Source organism: Lycium barbarum, chromosome 9 (genome assembly GCF_019175385.1).
Source record: "Lycium barbarum isolate Lr01 chromosome 9, ASM1917538v2, whole genome shotgun sequence".
NCBI classification, from domain to species: domain Eukaryota; kingdom Viridiplantae; phylum Streptophyta; class Magnoliopsida; order Solanales; family Solanaceae; genus Lycium; species Lycium barbarum.
This window is the reverse complement of record NC_083345.1, coordinates 31,931,633-31,950,168: the sequence shown is the minus strand read 5'-3', so window position 1 is coordinate 31,950,168 and position 18,536 is coordinate 31,931,633. Positions and strand designations below refer to the sequence as shown.

General features: G+C 37.9%; 1 protein-coding gene, 2 long non-coding RNA genes and 1 pseudogene across 3 annotated transcripts; 3 read left to right on the top strand and 1 right to left on the bottom strand.

The window, feature by feature from the left end:
• The first annotated feature begins 619 nt into the window (after positions 1-619).
• Positions 620-2,607, top strand: LOC132610680 (uncharacterized). The gene is made up of 3 exons (XR_009571259.1): positions 620-966; positions 1,307-1,362; positions 2,304-2,607. It is a non-coding gene; the product is annotated as an uncharacterized LOC132610680 (long non-coding RNA).
• Positions 2,608-6,965: 4,358 nt separating this feature from the next.
• On the top strand, positions 6,966-8,874 carry LOC132610843 (uncharacterized). The gene is made up of 3 exons (XR_009571330.1): positions 6,966-7,312; positions 7,653-7,708; positions 8,650-8,874. It is a non-coding gene; the product is annotated as an uncharacterized LOC132610843 (long non-coding RNA).
• Positions 8,875-9,092: 218 nt separating this feature from the next.
• LOC132609860 (F-box/kelch-repeat protein At3g23880-like) lies at positions 9,093-11,395 on the bottom strand (annotated as a pseudogene).
• A 1,615-nt stretch (positions 11,396-13,010) lies between these two features.
• Positions 13,011-14,426, top strand: LOC132610786 (F-box/kelch-repeat protein At3g23880-like). Its single transcript, XM_060325162.1, has one exon. The coding sequence runs from the start codon at positions 13,189-13,191 to the stop codon at positions 13,867-13,869; it is 681 nt and encodes a 226-aa protein (XP_060181145.1). The 5' UTR covers positions 13,011-13,188; the 3' UTR covers positions 13,870-14,426.
• Positions 14,427-18,536: the final 4,110 nt, after the last annotated feature.

Genomic DNA, 18,536 nt, shown 5'->3' with positions numbered 1-18,536 from the left:
ATAATGTGAAAGATAGAACATAACTGTAACACCTCGTAACTTCGGACGAAAGTTTGACTCATAAAATGATAATATAATGGAACCAATATGAGGATTATAGGAAGTGTTTTGAAAACCAATTAAGTCATAAGAAATGTCTTTGGGCAAAGCAAAGTTGAAAACCACTCTACGGAGCATGTTTGCAAGAGAGTTTATAGAAGGTCATACTTCCAACGATTATAACCCCATTATTAATTTGGAATTTGGGAAAACATCCTTGATTAAAGTTGTAGCCCTTTGAAATAGCTTTCCAACGGTATATTATGGAGGTCAAACGGACATCTTTGCAAAGAGTTATGCCCATTTCACTGAAGCCTGTCTTCGCTGGAAAATGGGTGACTTCGACGGGAAGATCGACGTTTCGTCGATCTGATCGACGGTTCGTCCTTTGAACCGTCGATTGTCCATTGTTCACTGGAAATTTGACCAATTCGACGGAGCAGATCGACGCTCCGTCGTTTGAACCGTCGTTTGGTCCGTTAAGTACGTTTCGGGTCACCTGACTTCGGGAGGCCATAACCCTATCATAACTTGGGAATTTGGGAAAACGCAAAGAACGAAAGTTGTAGATAATTGAAAAACCTTTCCAACCATAGGTTGTGGGTTCACAGGAGACGTCGGGATAAGGAGATATGGATGTTTTAAGACAGCAAGGTCCCAACCCGTTTTCAAGTTGGGTCAACCCATTTTCCCCTTGGTATATAAAGAAAATATTACCCTAACAGCCCATTTTTCCTCCAAAACTCAGATTTTAGAGAGAGGAAGTGAGAGAGAAGGGAAATTAGAGAGAGAAAGTAGAAAATCAACCAAGTTTAAGGCCCCGAATCCCAAAGCTCGTGAAGGAAAATGTGTAGTACAAGTCGTTGTCGTCATTTTAAGCCCAAGATCGGACTTGGGGGTGTTGATTTCGTGATGACTACCCAAAAGGTAATATTTTTACTCCCCAATCATTTATAGTTATGAATTGATGAATTCTTGGGAGTATAATAATTGGGTTTGTTGAAGATGATTATATGAACTATGTTAGAATTGTTGGATTGATGACTTGGGATTGTTGTATTCATATGGATTATGAAGAATGATGTTAATTGCATCTAATTGAGACTGTAGAAATTGTTAGAAGTAAAAGAATGGGGATTTGGTGAAGAAAACACCATTAATGGGGATTATAGAGCTTCATGCCCACTAAGTGTTTGATAAAATGCTTAGATGAACAAAACATGGATATTGTTGCTAATATAGAATCACTATGACTTGTATGCTATAGATTGAAGTTGAAGGGGGTGAAGGACATTGTGATACGCCCAAAAGCGGAAGGTTAAGGTATGTAGAACTTCCATCCACATGTGGGAACTTCTATGTTCTTCCCCATGATCCGTTTAGTAAATTCTATGAAGTTCAACTCCTAGGGCATTAAACCCAATGTATTGGTAGCCCGTAATTATGTATGTATGTATGTACATGAATTCCGTATATATGTTCGTTATTGTGTTCCTAAACCTCCATTTCGGACATTAGGAATCCTAGCTTAATCCATGAATCATGAATTCTTCCTCATGTGTTCTCATGATGTTTATATGAAATTGTAAAATGTTATTTTACAAATTACAAGCATGTTTTCAAGTCAGCTACAAACGTATGATTATGCATTATGGTATTTCTCATGATCAAGTTTACAAGTTATTTCATGAAAATATGTTTACAAGTCCTTTCGTGAAATCATGATTTCAAGACAAGTACAAGTTAATTCCCGAAAGTCATGGGCTTCTTAGCCAACTATATTATTTTCATGTTCGGGAGTTGTAATAATACCGAGAAGGCTCAGATAGCCTGAAACTACGTATGCCAACGTAGGATAAGAATCGCTCCGCCCAGTAGGACGATTCCTTTATATGTTCCCCATTGAGGGATTTGGATCCATTCATGTTATGTTCATGACTCGTGCCCCGGCAAGGTACGAGATGGCTTAGCTGATCGGGCAGAGATCAGACTCCACGCTCCTCCCCGTGGTGGTTTATGTCGGTATTACAGATTATTACAGATTACTACAGACTATCTCATGCTTCCAGTACTCAGTTTCAGTTTTAAATTTCATGATTTTGTACTCATGCTCATGCTCATGTTCATGTCCAAGTTTTCAGTTTCAGTTCTAACTATGTTATTCCATGTTCCATGTTGTTTCTTCCGGTTGCTTTACATACCAGTACATTCAATGTGCTGACGTCCCCTTTTTATTGCCCGGGGGCCTGCATTTCACGATGCAGGTACTGATATACAGGACGACACATCTGCTCAGTAGGACAGCATTCGTATCAGCTTATTTGTGAGCCCCATCTCATTCGGGGTTTAGTCAACTTTTATCTTATGATTAGTTATGCATCTAAAGGTATGCTGGGGGCCTTGTCCCAGTAAGTATGTTTTTCAGTCAGACTCATGATAGAGGTTTCATAGACTAGAACAGACAGTTATGTCATGTCAGATAATCGAAGTCGCATAGCCATTTTGGCTCACTCATGTTTAAACAAGTACTTTATTAAGTATTATGACTTATTATGTTTTATAAAGGCTCATCATGCATTCACGTTATATTCCGCTTATGTTATGCATCATGATGATTCAGCAAGTCATGTGGTTCGCTCGGTCACATGTAGTCAGGCACCGAGTGCCGTGTTACGTCCAGGCCATGGTTCGGGGCGTGACAAAGCTTGGTATCAGAGCCTAGGTTCAAGTGTCTTAGGGAGTCTATGAAACCGTGTCCAGTGGGGTCACTTTTATATGTGTGTGCGCGCCATACATATAAACAGTTGACCACCAAGACATTCAGGATTGTCTCATTTCTTTCTACTCTAGATCGTGCCATGAATCTTAGAGCAATAAGAAACTTCTTTTCCTCTCGAATTACGTACGTTTCGAATGTGCAGGAGATGAATAGAAAATTCAAGGTCCAAGTAAGGATGTTTACCCATAGGGGGTACAATTGTGCAGTACTTACTGGTAACGAATGAGACTTCAAGTGCTATTGAAAGTGGAATGAATGGTATGTTGAATGATAATGATGTTCTTGAGAAAGGTAAATCATGGAGGATCTCAAAGGAGTGGTGGTAGACAGTTTTCTACCGGAGGTCATCAGGACCCACTCTATCTTTAGTTAAAGATTGAAAGGGAAAATAAACAGGAAAGTGTAACAGGTACAGTTTGAGTTGGACATATGAGGTAAGTTCATCATTTCTATACTGTTGTCAAAATTGGGAGCCCTGTGTGGCTACGATATGATATGATATATGTATATATGTTGGCCTTGTGAGGCATTGTTGGTATTTCCTGCGTGCAGGTTTTGGGATAGTAAGAAATACATAGGAAACTCTGCCAAATATTTTCCTAGAAATAGAAGGAGAATAAGATATAAGTTCGTAATATGTCTGGAAAAGTCATGTCAACAGGAATGGTAAGATTTGACTAAGTTACGAGTGCGGCTAACCTTGAGAAATATAATTTGATTCCCTATTCAGATGAACACCTTGAGTGGGTGACAGTTCGGATACATCCGAATGTGTGTTAGAAACCAAGGGCTTAAGTTAAGTTCAGAGTAGAGTGATTAGTGGAAGAAGAAATCAGCTAAGCCGTAAAAGAGCAAACTACAGAAGAATAGCCTTTAAGAGTTGTCAAAAAGGGGTTGTCCTAATATTTACAGTGTGAGCAGAGTTAAGTCATTAAGATGGAGTATGCCAGTTATGAATACAGTAGCAACCCGTTCATGTAAGTAAATTTAGTTTTTTCCCATGAGAAATTGCTCAGATGTGAGTCAAAAAAAAAAAAAATCGTCAGTGTTGTAGAATACAAAGAAATTACAGAAGATAAGAAATGTTAATTGCAATCCCATCAGAAGAGAAGAATTTATAAGTATAAGATGTTAGCCTTGGTCTAAGGGGGAGATGCAGAAATCACCAGTAAGTCCAGCGAGATAATTGAAGACCCGAATGGTTATTATGAGATATGAAGAACCTTAGTTCAGTTAAGTTGGCATAATGAGATAGTCTTCATAAGGAATATGCCTCGTCTTAGAGGAAACCTGAATTGAGTAGAATGATCATCGAACGAATATTATCAAGTTCAATTACTATCGATTAGGCGATCACAGAAAATCTATAAGATCATGCCCAGTTATGTGTCAAAAGGGTAGTGCCATTGCACAAGACTCTAACCCTTAAGGTGCTAGTCATAGACTTAGCGCACAACAGTACTATGAGTATTTTAGGAAGTATCAAAAATCAAGTATGGGAAGTATGGTTCATGATTTAGGCAGACAAGATAACTAAGGTGAAAGAAGTTCACTGCTTATCCAAGATAGAAATCTGACTTTCAGACTCTTAAGTAGGTGGAGTTATTGCCCAGAACATGGCATTCCTGCTTAGTCATCGAAGTTAGAGAGAAGCAGTTTGGTGATTCCTACTTACTGCAGATGAAAGAGGAGATTCACGAACAGAAAGCCTTAGCTTTTGAACAAGGGGGAGATAATGGTACCTTGAGATATCGAGGCAGATTACGCGTTCTAGATGTAGATGGGCTTAAAGAGCGAATCATGTCAGAAGCTCACAACTCTAGGTATTCCATCCACCCAGGTTCCACTAAGATGTACCATGATCTTAAGGATATTTATTGGTGGAATGATACGAAGAAGAATGTGGCAGAGTTCGTAGCTGAGTGTCAGAATTGTCAGCAAGTGTAAGCCGAACACCAGAAGCCTGGTGGCTTGGTTCAGGATAATGATATTTCTGTCTGGAAACGGGAAATGATCAATATGGGCTTTGTATCAGGTCTACCTCATTCAGCTAGGAGGCATGATTTAATTTGGGTGATTGTGGACAGACTTACGAAGTCAGCGCACTTCTTGCCAGTTAAGACCACAAATTGAACATAAGATTATGCCAAGTCATGTGTTAATGAAATTGTTGGATTGTATGGGACCCTAGAGTCCATTATTTTAGATTATGGTGCTCAGTTCACACCGAACTTCTAAAAATCCTTTCAGAAAGGATTGGGTACAGAGGTGAACCATAGCACAACTTTTCATCCTCAGATAAATGGTCAGACAGATACGCTATTCAGATCTCATGTTATGATATTCATGATTAGTTTAATACTCAGATATTTATGTCAACTTAGTACTCAGATATCAGTCCAGTACTCACGTATTCATGCCATTCCAGTATTCAGCTAATCCAGTATTCAGTCAGCTCAGTATTCAGCTAATCCAGTATTCAGTTAGCTCAGTATTCAGTCAGCCCAGTCTTCAGTCAGGACAATAGACATTCAGTTTAGTATCTCAGCAGTTTAGTAATCTTGTATTCATTCAGTTCAGTAACCATGTGTCCTTGATTTCAATGGTAATTGGGATGACCACCTGTCTCTTATTGAGTTTACTTACAATAAAAGAAAAAGGATTACCATGCTAATATTGGTAAGGCACTATTTGAAACCCTTTTTGAGCGAAGGTGTAGATTACCAATTGGTTGGTTCAAAGTTGGTGAGGCAGAGTTGCTAGGACCAGATTTTAGTTTATCAGGATATGGAGAAAGTCAAGTTAATACAGGAGCGTTTGAAACGGCTCAGAGTCACCAGAAGTCATATACAGATGTAAGGCGAAGGGAACTTAGAATTTTCAGTTGATGATTAGGTGTTCCTTAAAGTCTCACCTATGAAGGGTGTTATGAGATTTGGAAAGAAAGGGAAGCTCAATCCCAGATATATTGGACCTTACAGAATTCTACGAAAGGTTGGTCTAGTAGCTTATGAACTTGAGTTGCCACAAGAGTTGCCACAAGAGTTAGCTGTTGTTCATCCAGTGTTTCATGTATCGATGTTGAAGAAGTGTGTGGGAGACCCTTCGTTGGTTGTTCCTGCTGATGCTATAATAGTTAAGGATGGCCTCACCTATGAGGAGATCCCTGTAGCCATTCTTGATCGTCAAGTTTGCAAGTTGAGAACTAAGGAAGTAGCCTCAGTGAAAGTCCTGTGGAGGAGTCAGAAAGTTGAGGAAGCTACATGGGAAGCCGAGGAGGATATGAAATCCAGGTACCCGCACTTGTTTCAGCCTGCAGAAGAGATTTATGATGAAGCACCAAGATTTTGAGGTATGGAAGCTTTCTTTTCATGTTTTTGGTCGTGTGTGGCCAATTTATAATGCTATTGTGATGTAGCCCTGTGAGGCAATGATATTATGGATTTTTGTGACAGGTTGGTAGTGCCTTATTACAGGGGAAACTCTAGCGAAATTTTTGTAGAATCCCGAATGGTTATCATTCGAGGACGAATGATCCCAAGGGGGAGATATTGTAACACCTCGTAACTTCGGACGAAAGTTTGACTCATAAGATGATAATATAATGGAACCAATATGAGGATTATAGGAAGTGTTTTGAAAACCAATTAAGTCATAAGAAATGTCTTTGGGCAAAGCAAAGTTGAAAACCACTCTACGGAGCATGTTTGCAAGAGAGTTTATAGAAGGTCATACTTCCAACGATTATAACCCCATTATTAATTTGGAATTTGGGAAAACATCCTTGATTAAAGTTGTAGCCCTTTGAAATAGCTTTCCAACGGTATATTATGGAGGTCAAACGGACATCTTTGCAAAGAGTTATGCCCATTTCACTGAAGCCTGTCTTCGCTGGAAAATGGGTGACTTCGACGGGAAGATCGACGTTTCGTCGATCTGATCGACGGTTCGTCCTTTGAACCGTCGATTGTCCATTGTTCACTGGAAATTTGACCAATTCGACGGAGCAGATCGACGCTCCGTCGTTTGAACCGTCGTTTGGTCCGTTAAGTACGTTTCGGGTCACCTGACTTCGGGAGGCCATAACCCTATCATAACTTGGGAATTTGGGAAAACGCAAAGAACGAAAGTTGTAGATAATTGAAAAACCTTTCCAACCATAGGTTGTGGGTTCACAGGAGACGTCGGGATAAGGAGATATGGATGTTTTAAGACAGCAAGGTCCCAACCCGTTTTCAAGTTGGGTCAACCCATTTTCCCCTTGGTATATAAAGAAAATATTACCCTAACAGCCCATTTTTCCTCCAAAACTCAGATTTTAGAGAGAGGAAGTGAGAGAGAAGGGAAATTAGAGAGAGAAAGTAGAAAATCAACCAAGTTTAAGGCCCCGAATCCCAAAGCTCGTGAAGGAAAATGTGTAGTACAAGTCGTTGTCGTCATTTTAAGCCCAAGATCGGACTTGGGGGTGTTGATTTCGTGATGACTACCCAAAAGGTAATATTTTTACTCCCCAATCATTTATAGTTATGAATTGATGAATTCTTGGGAGTATAATAATTGGGTTTGTTGAAGATGATTATATGAACTATGTTAGAATTGTTGGATTGATGACTTGGGATTGTTGTATTCATATGGATTATGAAGAATGATGTTAATTGCATCTAATTGAGACTGTAGAAATTGTTAGAAGTAAAAGAATGGGGATTTGGTGAAGAAAACACCATTAATGGGGATTATAGAGCTTCATGCCCACTAAGTGTTTGATAAAATGCTTAGATGAACAAAACATGGATATTGTTGCTAATATAGAATCACTATGACTTGTATGCTATAGATTGAAGTTGAAGGGGGTGAAGGACATTGTGATACGCCCAAAAGCGGAAGGTTAAGGTATGTAGAACTTCCATCCACATGTGGGAACTTCTATGTTCTTCCCCATGATCCGTTTAGTAAATTCTATGAAGTTCAACTCCTAGGGCATTAAACCCAATGTATTGGTAGCCCGTAATTATGTATGTATGTATGTACATGAATTCCGTATATATGTTCGTTATTGTGTTCCTAAACCTCCATTTCGGACATTAGGAATCCTAGCTTAATCCATGAATCATGAATTCTTCCTCATGTGTTCTCATGATGTTTATATGAAATTGTAAAATGTTATTTTACAAATTACAAGCATGTTTTCAAGTCAGCTACAAACGTATGATTATGCATTATGGTATTTCTCATGATCAAGTTTACAAGTTATTTCATGAAAATATGTTTACAAGTCCTTTCGTGAAATCATGATTTCAAGACAAGTACAAGTTAATTCCCGAAAGTCATGGGCTTCTTAGCCAACTATATTATTTTCATGTTCGGGAGTTGTAATAATACCGAGAAGGCTCAGATAGCCTGAAACTACGTATGCCAACGTAGGATAAGAATCGCTCCGCCCAGTAGGACGATTCCTTTATATGTTCCCCATTGAGGGATTTGGATCCATTCATGTTATGTTCATGACTCGTGCCCCGGCAAGGTACGAGATGGCTTAGCTGATCGGGCAGAGATCAGACTCCACGCTCCTCCCCGTGGTGGTTTATGTCGGTATTACAGATTATTACAGATTACTACAGACTATCTCATGCTTCCAGTACTCAGTTTCAGTTTTAAATTTCATGATTTTGTACTCATGCTCATGCTCATGTTCATGTCCAAGTTTTCAGTTTCAGTTCTAACTATGTTATTCCATGTTCCATGTTGTTTCTTCCGGTTGCTTTACATACCAGTACATTCAATGTGCTGACGTCCCCTTTTTATTGCCCGGGGGCCTGCATTTCACGATGCAGGTACTGATATACAGGACGACACATCTGCTCAGTAGGACAGCATTCGTATCAGCTTATTTGTGAGCCCCATCTCATTCGGGGTTTAGTCAACTTTTATCTTATGATTAGTTATGCATCTAAAGGTATGCTGGGGGCCTTGTCCCAGTAAGTATGTTTTTCAGTCAGACTCATGATAGAGGTTTCATAGACTAGAACAGACAGTTATGTCATGTCAGATAATCAAAGTCGCATAGCCATTTTGGCTCACTCATGTTTAAACAAGTACTTTATTAAGTATTATGACTTATTATGTTTTATAAAGGCTCATCATGCATTCACGTTATATTCCGCTTATGTTATGCATCATGATGATTCAGCAAGTCATGTGGTTCGCTCGGTCACATGTAGTCAGGCACCGAGTGCCGTGTTACGTCCAGGCCATGGTTCGGGGCGTGACAATAACGTACAAGAATTTTTTTCCTAAAAAAAGTCGAATTATAAATACTCTAAGCATGATAAAGGAGTTTACTATTGTAGGAACAACTGCTGTTAGAAATAACAACAATGAAAAAGGTTTGTATTTTCATTTACTTCTTTTAGACAGGGCCTTCTTAAATATAGCTCATTCTCATATCTTTTTCTCCTACATTTCCATGTCCTTTGGTACACCACACACAATCATGATCACATGTCAAGAATTTGTTTCCTAAATATAGCTCATTTTCATAGCTAAATTTGCTTCCTAAAATGCTCTATCTTGCAATATACCATTGCATATGTCAACATTATGCCCAAACTAAAAGACAATGTAGCCTTTGATTGACCAAATAAGTAAAACAATGAGAAGATAGTCCTAAAGAAAATATACAGTTAGCACCTGGCAGCACGGAAAGAATAAAACTTAGTGGAAAACAAGAAATTAGCTATTAGGAGCAAGGAAAAGTACCAAAACAAGATACTATTTCAGACCTTAACTGATGTTCCGTCATTCCTGTGGTTCCTCCTTCACCCTATTAAGTTTTCACCTAAAGAAGATTATTGGAGAAGTCCCTAGATCAAACAATAAGCCTTGGAAGTGCTACACACAGGGGTTATTGGTGCATTTCACCTATCAGTACTGTTCAAGAGGATAGGCAATGTTGAGTGCCATTTAGTTTGACGATTAAGAAACCATGAACTTTAATCAAATAGTTGCTCTTGCAAAAATTGTTGTTTCATGAAGCAAAAAGGAAAAATGGACAAAAAGATATGCAAGCAGATATGGTTCAATCAATGATACCAGTAATAGGAATGTCTTCTGCTATATTTGACAAAAGAAAGAAAAGTTTGAGAACCAATGTACAGAGAACTCCTCTTCATCTACACTTTTTCAGCCCTCGTTTTTGCTGCATCCTTGGTTTCTTCTGGCGGAAGGGCAAAACGAGGCTTTCAATGTAGATGTTTGCATCCCGAAAGTCAGCACAGTTGGTAATGTTTCGATATCTTATCGAGTCATCCTTTAGATTGTAAATCATGAAAGTTGATCCATCCTCAAACAAAATTTGACTTTTATTTGACATGCAAAAGAGCGGACAAAGCAGATGATTCAACGGATTATCGGGAGGATTGATGGTCAACATTTTTATCCAAGATTCTTTAACCCCATACTCCTTCATAACCCACACATCTGTGTAAGTCTTCCCATTATTACAAACCACAGAAAGATCACTTCCCAACACTCCTAGCGTAAGGTCAAATTTTCCTTCTCGGTAGCAAGGGTGCTCCACCTTTCCATATTTCCCATCAGCCAAATTAACAGAAACGATGTCCCGACCATTATGCCCAACAAGATCAATAGCACTAAGACCAGCAATAAAAGTAAACCAATGAAGCTTCCCATACCCGACTTACCGACTGGCAACCCACCCTGAAAATCATCAGTACTTCTCCAACAGTGACTATTTAGACTATATATTTTGACATGACACGAACCCTTATTATCTGAAGTAGTAATACCAACTACCTTGTAATCATCATGAAGTTCATCATATCCAAAACCATACATTAAAAAGTATTTAGACCTCAATGTAGACCTAGAATAAGGCAATTTCTTGAACATCCTGATTGATGGATTCCAAAGAAAGTTATGTTGTTCCTCAATGGTAAAACAAATCAACCCATTGACTGAACCCACAATACTAAGAGATTTATGGGGTAGTTTCATAGGATAATCCAAGTCAAATGCATGGGTAACAGAGTCGTTATAAAGTAAGGAACGAAGGGAACAGTACATAAGATTGTTGTTAGGTTGACGAGGACCCAACATAAGTGCATGGCGGGTGTAGTCCTTGTTATTAGCACATATACTGAGATGGGTCTTGATAAATTCCGGGCTAGAGATTAAAGCAAGCCAAGACTTGGAGACACACCTGAATTTCAAGAGGGGTTTCACTCGAAGCCTTGATAGGATTTCAGTGATGAGTTCTGGAGGAAGGTCAGGGTTTGACAAGTGCATTGAAGTTGATGGAAATTGAGAATCCATTGTTGGTTTGCTGCGTTTTGGGTCTTCCATTTGGGTAGCACAAGTTTGAGCTCTTTCTTGGACACGAAAATCATACAAGCCGTTTCTTTTTCTATGTATAAGAAAGATAAGATTGTGATTATCATAAGGTTATGCTCTCAATGAGTCATCTACTTGTTGCTTCCCGTAGAAGAACTATTATGTGGATAGTTATTGAACCAAAATTTGAAATGTTAGTAGGTTTTTTGCGTTTTGCGTGTCGGTGGAGGGCCTCATTTCCCTCACATTCCATTTGGGGTAGATTCTACTCATTCCGTGTCAAATCATTTTTCCTTTTTTGGTTTTGCAAGCCTATCAAGAAATACTGTTTCAAATTATATGAACATGTTATTATTTGGAGAGTTATAAGGTAGGTTTTTAATCATGTTTTTTCATTTTTTTTAAAATTACTTTTATATAATTTTTAAATATATAAATTTTATTTTTACAATCTTGAAAAACTTATGTCAAAATATACGGTCAAAGTTATAAAGTTCAACGCTCATACGCTGAAAATGTTCACATAAATTGAAACGGATGGAGTATTAATTAATATGAGTATTTGACTAACTTTACCCTTATTTATGGGTAAGTTATAATCTTTCTCCATTAAATACTTACTCTATTGATGTGTCACCTCCATTAATGATAAAATTTACCAAGGGTAAAATTGGGAAAAAATAATCAATTGTGCCTTAAACTTCTAAAAATGACAAATAATTTGAGACAATTATTTTTAATAATCACGATACATAATTTGTGACGAAGGGAGTATTGAACAAATTTGAGCTCTTCGAGTAGATAGATGTTTCAAATCAGGTACCAGAACAAGACTGCTATTCTTTTTTTTCTTTTAATTACTATTCGCTCCATTTTTAGTTATCATACACTTCCTCCTTTTCAATTTATGTAAATCTATTTGACTGGGCATGATATTTAAGAAAGAGTGAAGCCTTTTGAAACTTGTGGTTCAAAATAAGTCTTGAATATTTGTGTGGCTATAAATTACTTCATAAAGTGAATTTGTTTCCAAATTAGAAAAGAGGTCATTCATTTTAGAACGAACTAAAAAGGAAATAGGTTCACATAAAGTGAAACAGAGGGAGTATATTTAAAAATAAATATCTATTTTTACTTGTATAGTTTGGGAAATATAAAGATAATTTATCAATACATACCTATTTTATCCTTATTATTAATTATTTAGTTGAAAATTTCAAGAAATTATTAGTGGTTGCATGACTTTTAAAGTATTTTGATTGTTTGACTTAGTAATAATTAATGGTAAAATGGGAGGGGAAAAAAAAAAAAAAAAAAAACTAAGAAAAAACTCAATTGTTACAAGCCCTCTTTTGGTTTTGTATTCCTAATTTTCCACTTCATTGAGAAAATCAAATATCCTTAGCAAAGAAATGTGACTAGGATGTGTCTTTAGGATTAATGTATGTCCTTTATGTGTTTTCTTAATTATTCTTAAGGTATGTATGCCTAGTAATCCTATATCATGGTTATAATTTTTTGTTCTTGTGTATCATGTTTGTTTGATTTTGATTTTAATTTATCAGTTTTATGTTTTATTGCTTTTGAAAATATGAATTAGTGTAAATGGAATTACTTCTAATATCATATAAAAAAAATCGAATTGAAAAAATCGAAACCAAAAGAACTGAACCAAACTAGTTTGGTTCGGTGTTCAGTGTCCACCTTCAAAAAATCGAAACCAAAACCGAAATAGCCGAATCGAAGTTTAATAAAAATCGAACCGAAAAACCGAACGCCCATCTTTAGGGAGATGAGGGTATTATTTTAAACTATAAGGAAGGTGTGTGTTACGAATAGAAGGAGGTTTCTGAAAATTAATTGTCATCTCAAGATTATATATATAGGAAGACTTTGTTATGACTTTGACACTGCTCTTTCCATGGCAATTGAAATGAAATCCAAGGGAGATGAAGCCTCCCATGAACATCCAAAACGAAGCAAACCCATAAAGCATTCTCCATTTCCATCGACTTCAATGCATGATTTTGATCTTACCATTCCTTACCCTTGTACCAGAACTCAATACTGAAATCTTCTCGAGGCTTCCAGTGAGCTTCCTCTTGCAAATCAGGTCTGTTTCAAAATCTTGGCTCGCTTTCATCTCTAGCCCTAAGTTTATCAAGGCCCATCTTAGTATATCTGCTGATAACAAGGAGTACACCAACCATAGGCTTATGTTGAGGTTTTATCAACCTAAGTACAATCTGAAGGACTGTTCTCTTAGGTCTTTACTTTATGACTCTGTTCCGGAGGCAGCAGACTTGGATTATCCTATGAAAAAACAACCTAAACCTTTTTGGGTTGTTGTGGGTTCTGTTAATGGACTGATTTGTCTTTCTAATAGGGCAAAAGATTTGTGTATATGGAATCCATCAATTAGAAAGCACAGGAAATTGCCTGATTTTACAACTAATTTTAGAGACCGTTTCATAGATGGTTTTGGATATGATAAGTTGCATGGTGATTATAAGGTAGTAGGCTGTATATTTGATAACAGGAGTTTAGATAAAGTTGAGGTCAAAATATATAGTCAAAAGAGTGATTCTTGGAGAGGCATCCAAAATCTTCCGAATGGGCTGAAATGCTTTGGTTCGGGTAAGTGTGTGAATGGGAAGCTTCATTGGGCTAATAATACTAGTTATGTTTTGTATAAGGGCTAGAGCATCATTGTTTTGATTTGACTGATGAGAAATGGAAAAAGGTGGAGCAGCCTTGCTATGGAGAAAAAGATGGTGTTTTGGTGCTGGGAGTGTTGGGAAATAATCTCTCTGTGATATGCAATGGTAATCGTCAAAGAACTGATCTAGATGTGTGGGTTATGAAAGAGTATGGGGTTAAATAATCTTGGACAAAGATGTTTACCATCAAGTGTCCTCATAGTCCTGTTGCATTGGTGTTTTATCCACCCTTTTTAATTTCAAATAATGATGAAGTTTTGCTTATGTTTGGACAATCTTTCGTGTTTTTCTTTGAAAGCCTAGTTTCTCCCCTTTTGCAAAACGAACCATGGGCACAACAAGACTGAAAGGTATGGAAGCTCAGGTGGACGCCATTGTGAAAGTTATGACTTGTAAGAGTTCCACTTCATACATTTTTTGCACGAGAGCTGGTCAATTTTGTTTCTTTTGTCAAACACGGAAAAAAGACTTTGCACAATTTAAGGGACACATTTACACATCTGCTTAGGGATCATGTTTGTCCTTTTATTTTTTGCATATTTCCATGAAGAAGAAACTTTTATGAGAACAATTATAGGTTGTGGTAGTGTTTATTGTGCTCAGCACTCAAAAGTAAATGGCATTGGACATTTTTTCTCTTTTTTTGAGCAGTGTTTAAGGGGATGTGAAGATCATGGCAAGTGAATGCGCCTATAGGCGATAACGCTAGCCCATTAGATGTAACGACCCGTCCGGTCGTTAGTTAATACTCCGCGAACCCATGCCCGATCTAGGTCTAGGATCGTTAATAATAAGCCCTATGGAGTGTTTTAAGGATTAAGAGTGGGAAAAAAATCAATTCTGGACAGAATTAGAAAATTTTGGGCCAGGGAAGGAAGCGGACCGCTATAGACCGCCATAGCAGTACCGCTATAGCGGCAATTCGACCGCCGCAGAGGTCCACGCAGGGCAGTGACCGCGTTTTTGGTCACTTAGTTTATTTTTCTCTTCTTTTTCAATAAAAGACTCCCAAAGGCTGCTCCTAGGGTTCCATATGAAAGAAAAACCCTTGACACCAAGAAAAAGAGACCTTTCTATTTTCCTCCCCATCATTCCCTACGGCTATTACCTCTCATGGATTCGGATGAAGGTTAGAAAGGCGAGCAATTCAAAAAGGGAATCAATTAGTTGTTCGTCAACGAGGTAGGTTATGATTTACTTGAGTTAGACTTTGATTAGCGAATCGTATATACTTTTAGAGTTGACGGGAGACTGCATGATTAGGTCGTCGGACATGGAGTTTGGTTGGACATATTCTATAATGTAATTAAAATCGTGTGTAAATAGTAGCTTATTAATGGGAATGCTATTATCACTGAGGGGTACTTCGTGTTTAAATTATGCATCCCTAGGAGTGGGTGATTTCCGTCTTTATTTTCGGTTATATTGAAATATTCACATGGCTGTCTTTCTTGTTAATAAGAGATTTGTATTGAGAGGATCGAAGTGAGTTGGATTAGCACTACGCCCAACAAGGGCATGATTCATGACTTGTTTGATTTATTGCATCTTTGCATTGCATTGCATGGGTTATGAGGAAATACATGTAGCAGGAAAGGCGGAGTATGGGCATTTATGTTATCTGGTCTTTTGGCTGTTGAGTTGAATACGAGGAATATATATGATATGGATCTGCATTCGAGGTTCTTTCCGGAGAGGAAGATTTCTGGCTCGGGTCCGAGGAGTGAATCTGGAACGAGTGGTACATGGACACCATGGGTCCCCTGCAGGTCATGACTACTGAGCAATGACATCAGTTAGCATGTATGTATAATGTGGTTGGGCCCTTGCATCGCATTCTACATTACACTACATCTAATATTTCTATGTTATGCATGTGTGCACTACCGTCAATGATATTGCTTATTTATCTTTATGATTTCGTTAAGATGGTGTGTGGAAGGGTGGTTAATATAAGATAAGTGTAGTAGCAAACTTTCAGATAGCGAAACATTCCCTAGATGCATCGTATTGTAGTAAGTAAATTAAGTAGAATACCCGTAATTCTTGGAAATAAAAGCAGTGAACAGTTGAAAGTGGAAAGGTAAGTAGTGAGGGTGTAATAACCTTTATTGAGAATGTTGAGGTTCATTGACTTATTTGCTTATCTTATTGACTTTATATTGTGTTGCGCGAACTAATCTTAGTCGACCAATGATGTGTGCCAGTACGTGTGGTATACTGATATTACTCTTGCTACGCCCTTTTTGGGTGTAGATATGTTGCAGGTTTTAGTTGAGGTTTTGTCATGTGGATTTATCAGGCATTCTCCTACAGTCTCGCTCATCTCACTCCAGGCAGAGGCTGTGTCATTTATTTTGTCTTCATGTATAGTAGGAGCTCTTGTACCTGTGTCACACCCCTACCAGGAGTATGACGGGCTCCGACCCGTAGGTCGGGAACCACCTGACTTATCCGTTACTTTGAACATTATAAACCATAACTCAAAGAACACCTGCACGCAGAAAAGGCCCAACATAGGAATATCCGATCATTCAGCACATATGTACATATGCGGACCGACAAGGTCGCCACAACATAACGTATATCATTAAGCCGGCAAGGCTAACAATAAAGTATCAAGAGCTCAAAATAAGGCCGACAAGGCCACCAATATATTATACAACAATATGAACCGGTGGAGCTATAAAACATCTAACTGTACATACACGTCTACGAGCTTCTACATAGAACACAAATGATCATAAGGACAATACCAAATAGACTGCAACTCCGAAGTAGGTGGAGAGCTCCTGAGAATTCGCTGATAGAATACCTACGGGTCTAATCCGTCTCCTTGCCTACCTGCGGGCATGAGCGCAGCGTCCACAAGAAGGGACGTCAGTATGAATAATGTACTGAGTATGTAATGCATGAATAACAACATAATATAGATATGAAAGATAACATGGAATATGAGAGATACATGTACATCCGGATGCCTCATAAGGCGGTGTCATGCATGCTTAGCCTTTAAAAAAAAATATTCTTATACATATATATAGTACCATGCCCGGCCATTAAGGCTCAGTGTCATATATATAGTATCATGCCCGGCCGTTAAGGCTCGGTGTCATATATATAGTATCATGCCCGGCCATTAAGGCTCGGTGTTATCATCATTAGCCTGCGTCCGGGGCAATATCATAACATGCCCACTGCAGTGGTGTGCACATCTACGTGCCATGCCCGGCCGACTATAGCGCGGCGCGGTGTGAGAAAATACATACATATATATAAAGCATGCATGAGAGCCCAATCAAAAGCCACAACTATATCGGAGTGACGTAAGGTCAGTAGCCTCCGATTATATTATGGATCAGTTATCATCATTTATCCCACCTTGAAGGAACAATTATTATAAGGTGAGATGAAAAACAATGAATAAAATCGAGAAAGTCATGAAATAAGCTCAATAATCTCATAATAGCATTAAAATCATAAACTTTGGAATTTCTAGAATTAAGATCTTCATTATCATGTTCATCATAGAAAACATCTTATCTTAAGTATCATAAGAAGTTTTTAAGAATCATGAACTTGTAACTTTTAGAAGTAAGAGAGTTATGGAAACATATATGGAATCACAAAATAGGAATCATGCCTTTTGAGCAAAATCATAAGATGAGATCAATATCAACAAACAAAATCAAAATCTTGAAACCAGCTCAGTAATCTCATAATGACACTAAAACCATAACTTTGTAATATCCAGAAATGAGATCATCATAATCCTCATCATGGTCCTTATAGAAAACATTCGTCTTTAGCATCATAAGGATTTTGAGAATCAAGAACTGCTAGTATTTTCAGAAATAAGGTATTGTGGAAGGCGTGTATGTGTTCATAGAAAATGAATCATGCCTTTAAAAGAAAGAGGAACAACCTTAACATACATGGAAGATAATTTCTCGACTTCCAACTTACTTCCGGTCTTACAATTCACTTAAGATCATTCGTAGTCTCGTAATCTACATATACGACCATTCATACTATTGTTAGGCTCATCGTCATACTCTCGTCTTAAACCCTTAATTTAAATCCATTTAGAATTTGTCGAAATTCGGGCAACATCTCCCCTATTTATATGCCTAGCTCGAAATCATAATATCAACAACCAATCAACAACAACAATACCAACATCATCAACACCACTATCCATACCAATATATTTCCTAAAACATCCCACACGATGTTTTTCAAATTTCTCAACTAACCAAATTGTGATACTACTATTTAATAACTTTATTTCCGTAAAGAAGCCGAAATTGATACTAATAAGGAGAGATTCATACCTTGTCCTTGTTAGAACAATAATATCTCCAATATCCACCTTGAATCCAAGCCGAAATCCACCGCAAAAGGATACTATAATCACATTACACGGTGTCCGGACCTCGATTAATACTCCGTAACTTGAAATTACTCAAAATGCTCACTTTTATACGATATATAGGCTCTCATATGTTTGATGAACTTTCTAGAGCATTTGGGAAATTTTTTGTGAAGGAAAAATGGGGTTTTGCCCCTTATATAGTGTGCCAAAGTCGGCATCACTGTAGCAGCGCGACCTACTCTGTCCACCTAACTTGTAACGTCCATAATTCTCT

Coding starts and splice junctions, on each gene's coding strand:
- LOC132610786 (XM_060325162.1), top strand. CDS start 13,189: ATGATTTTGATCTTACCATTCCTTACCCTTGTACCAGAACTCAATACT.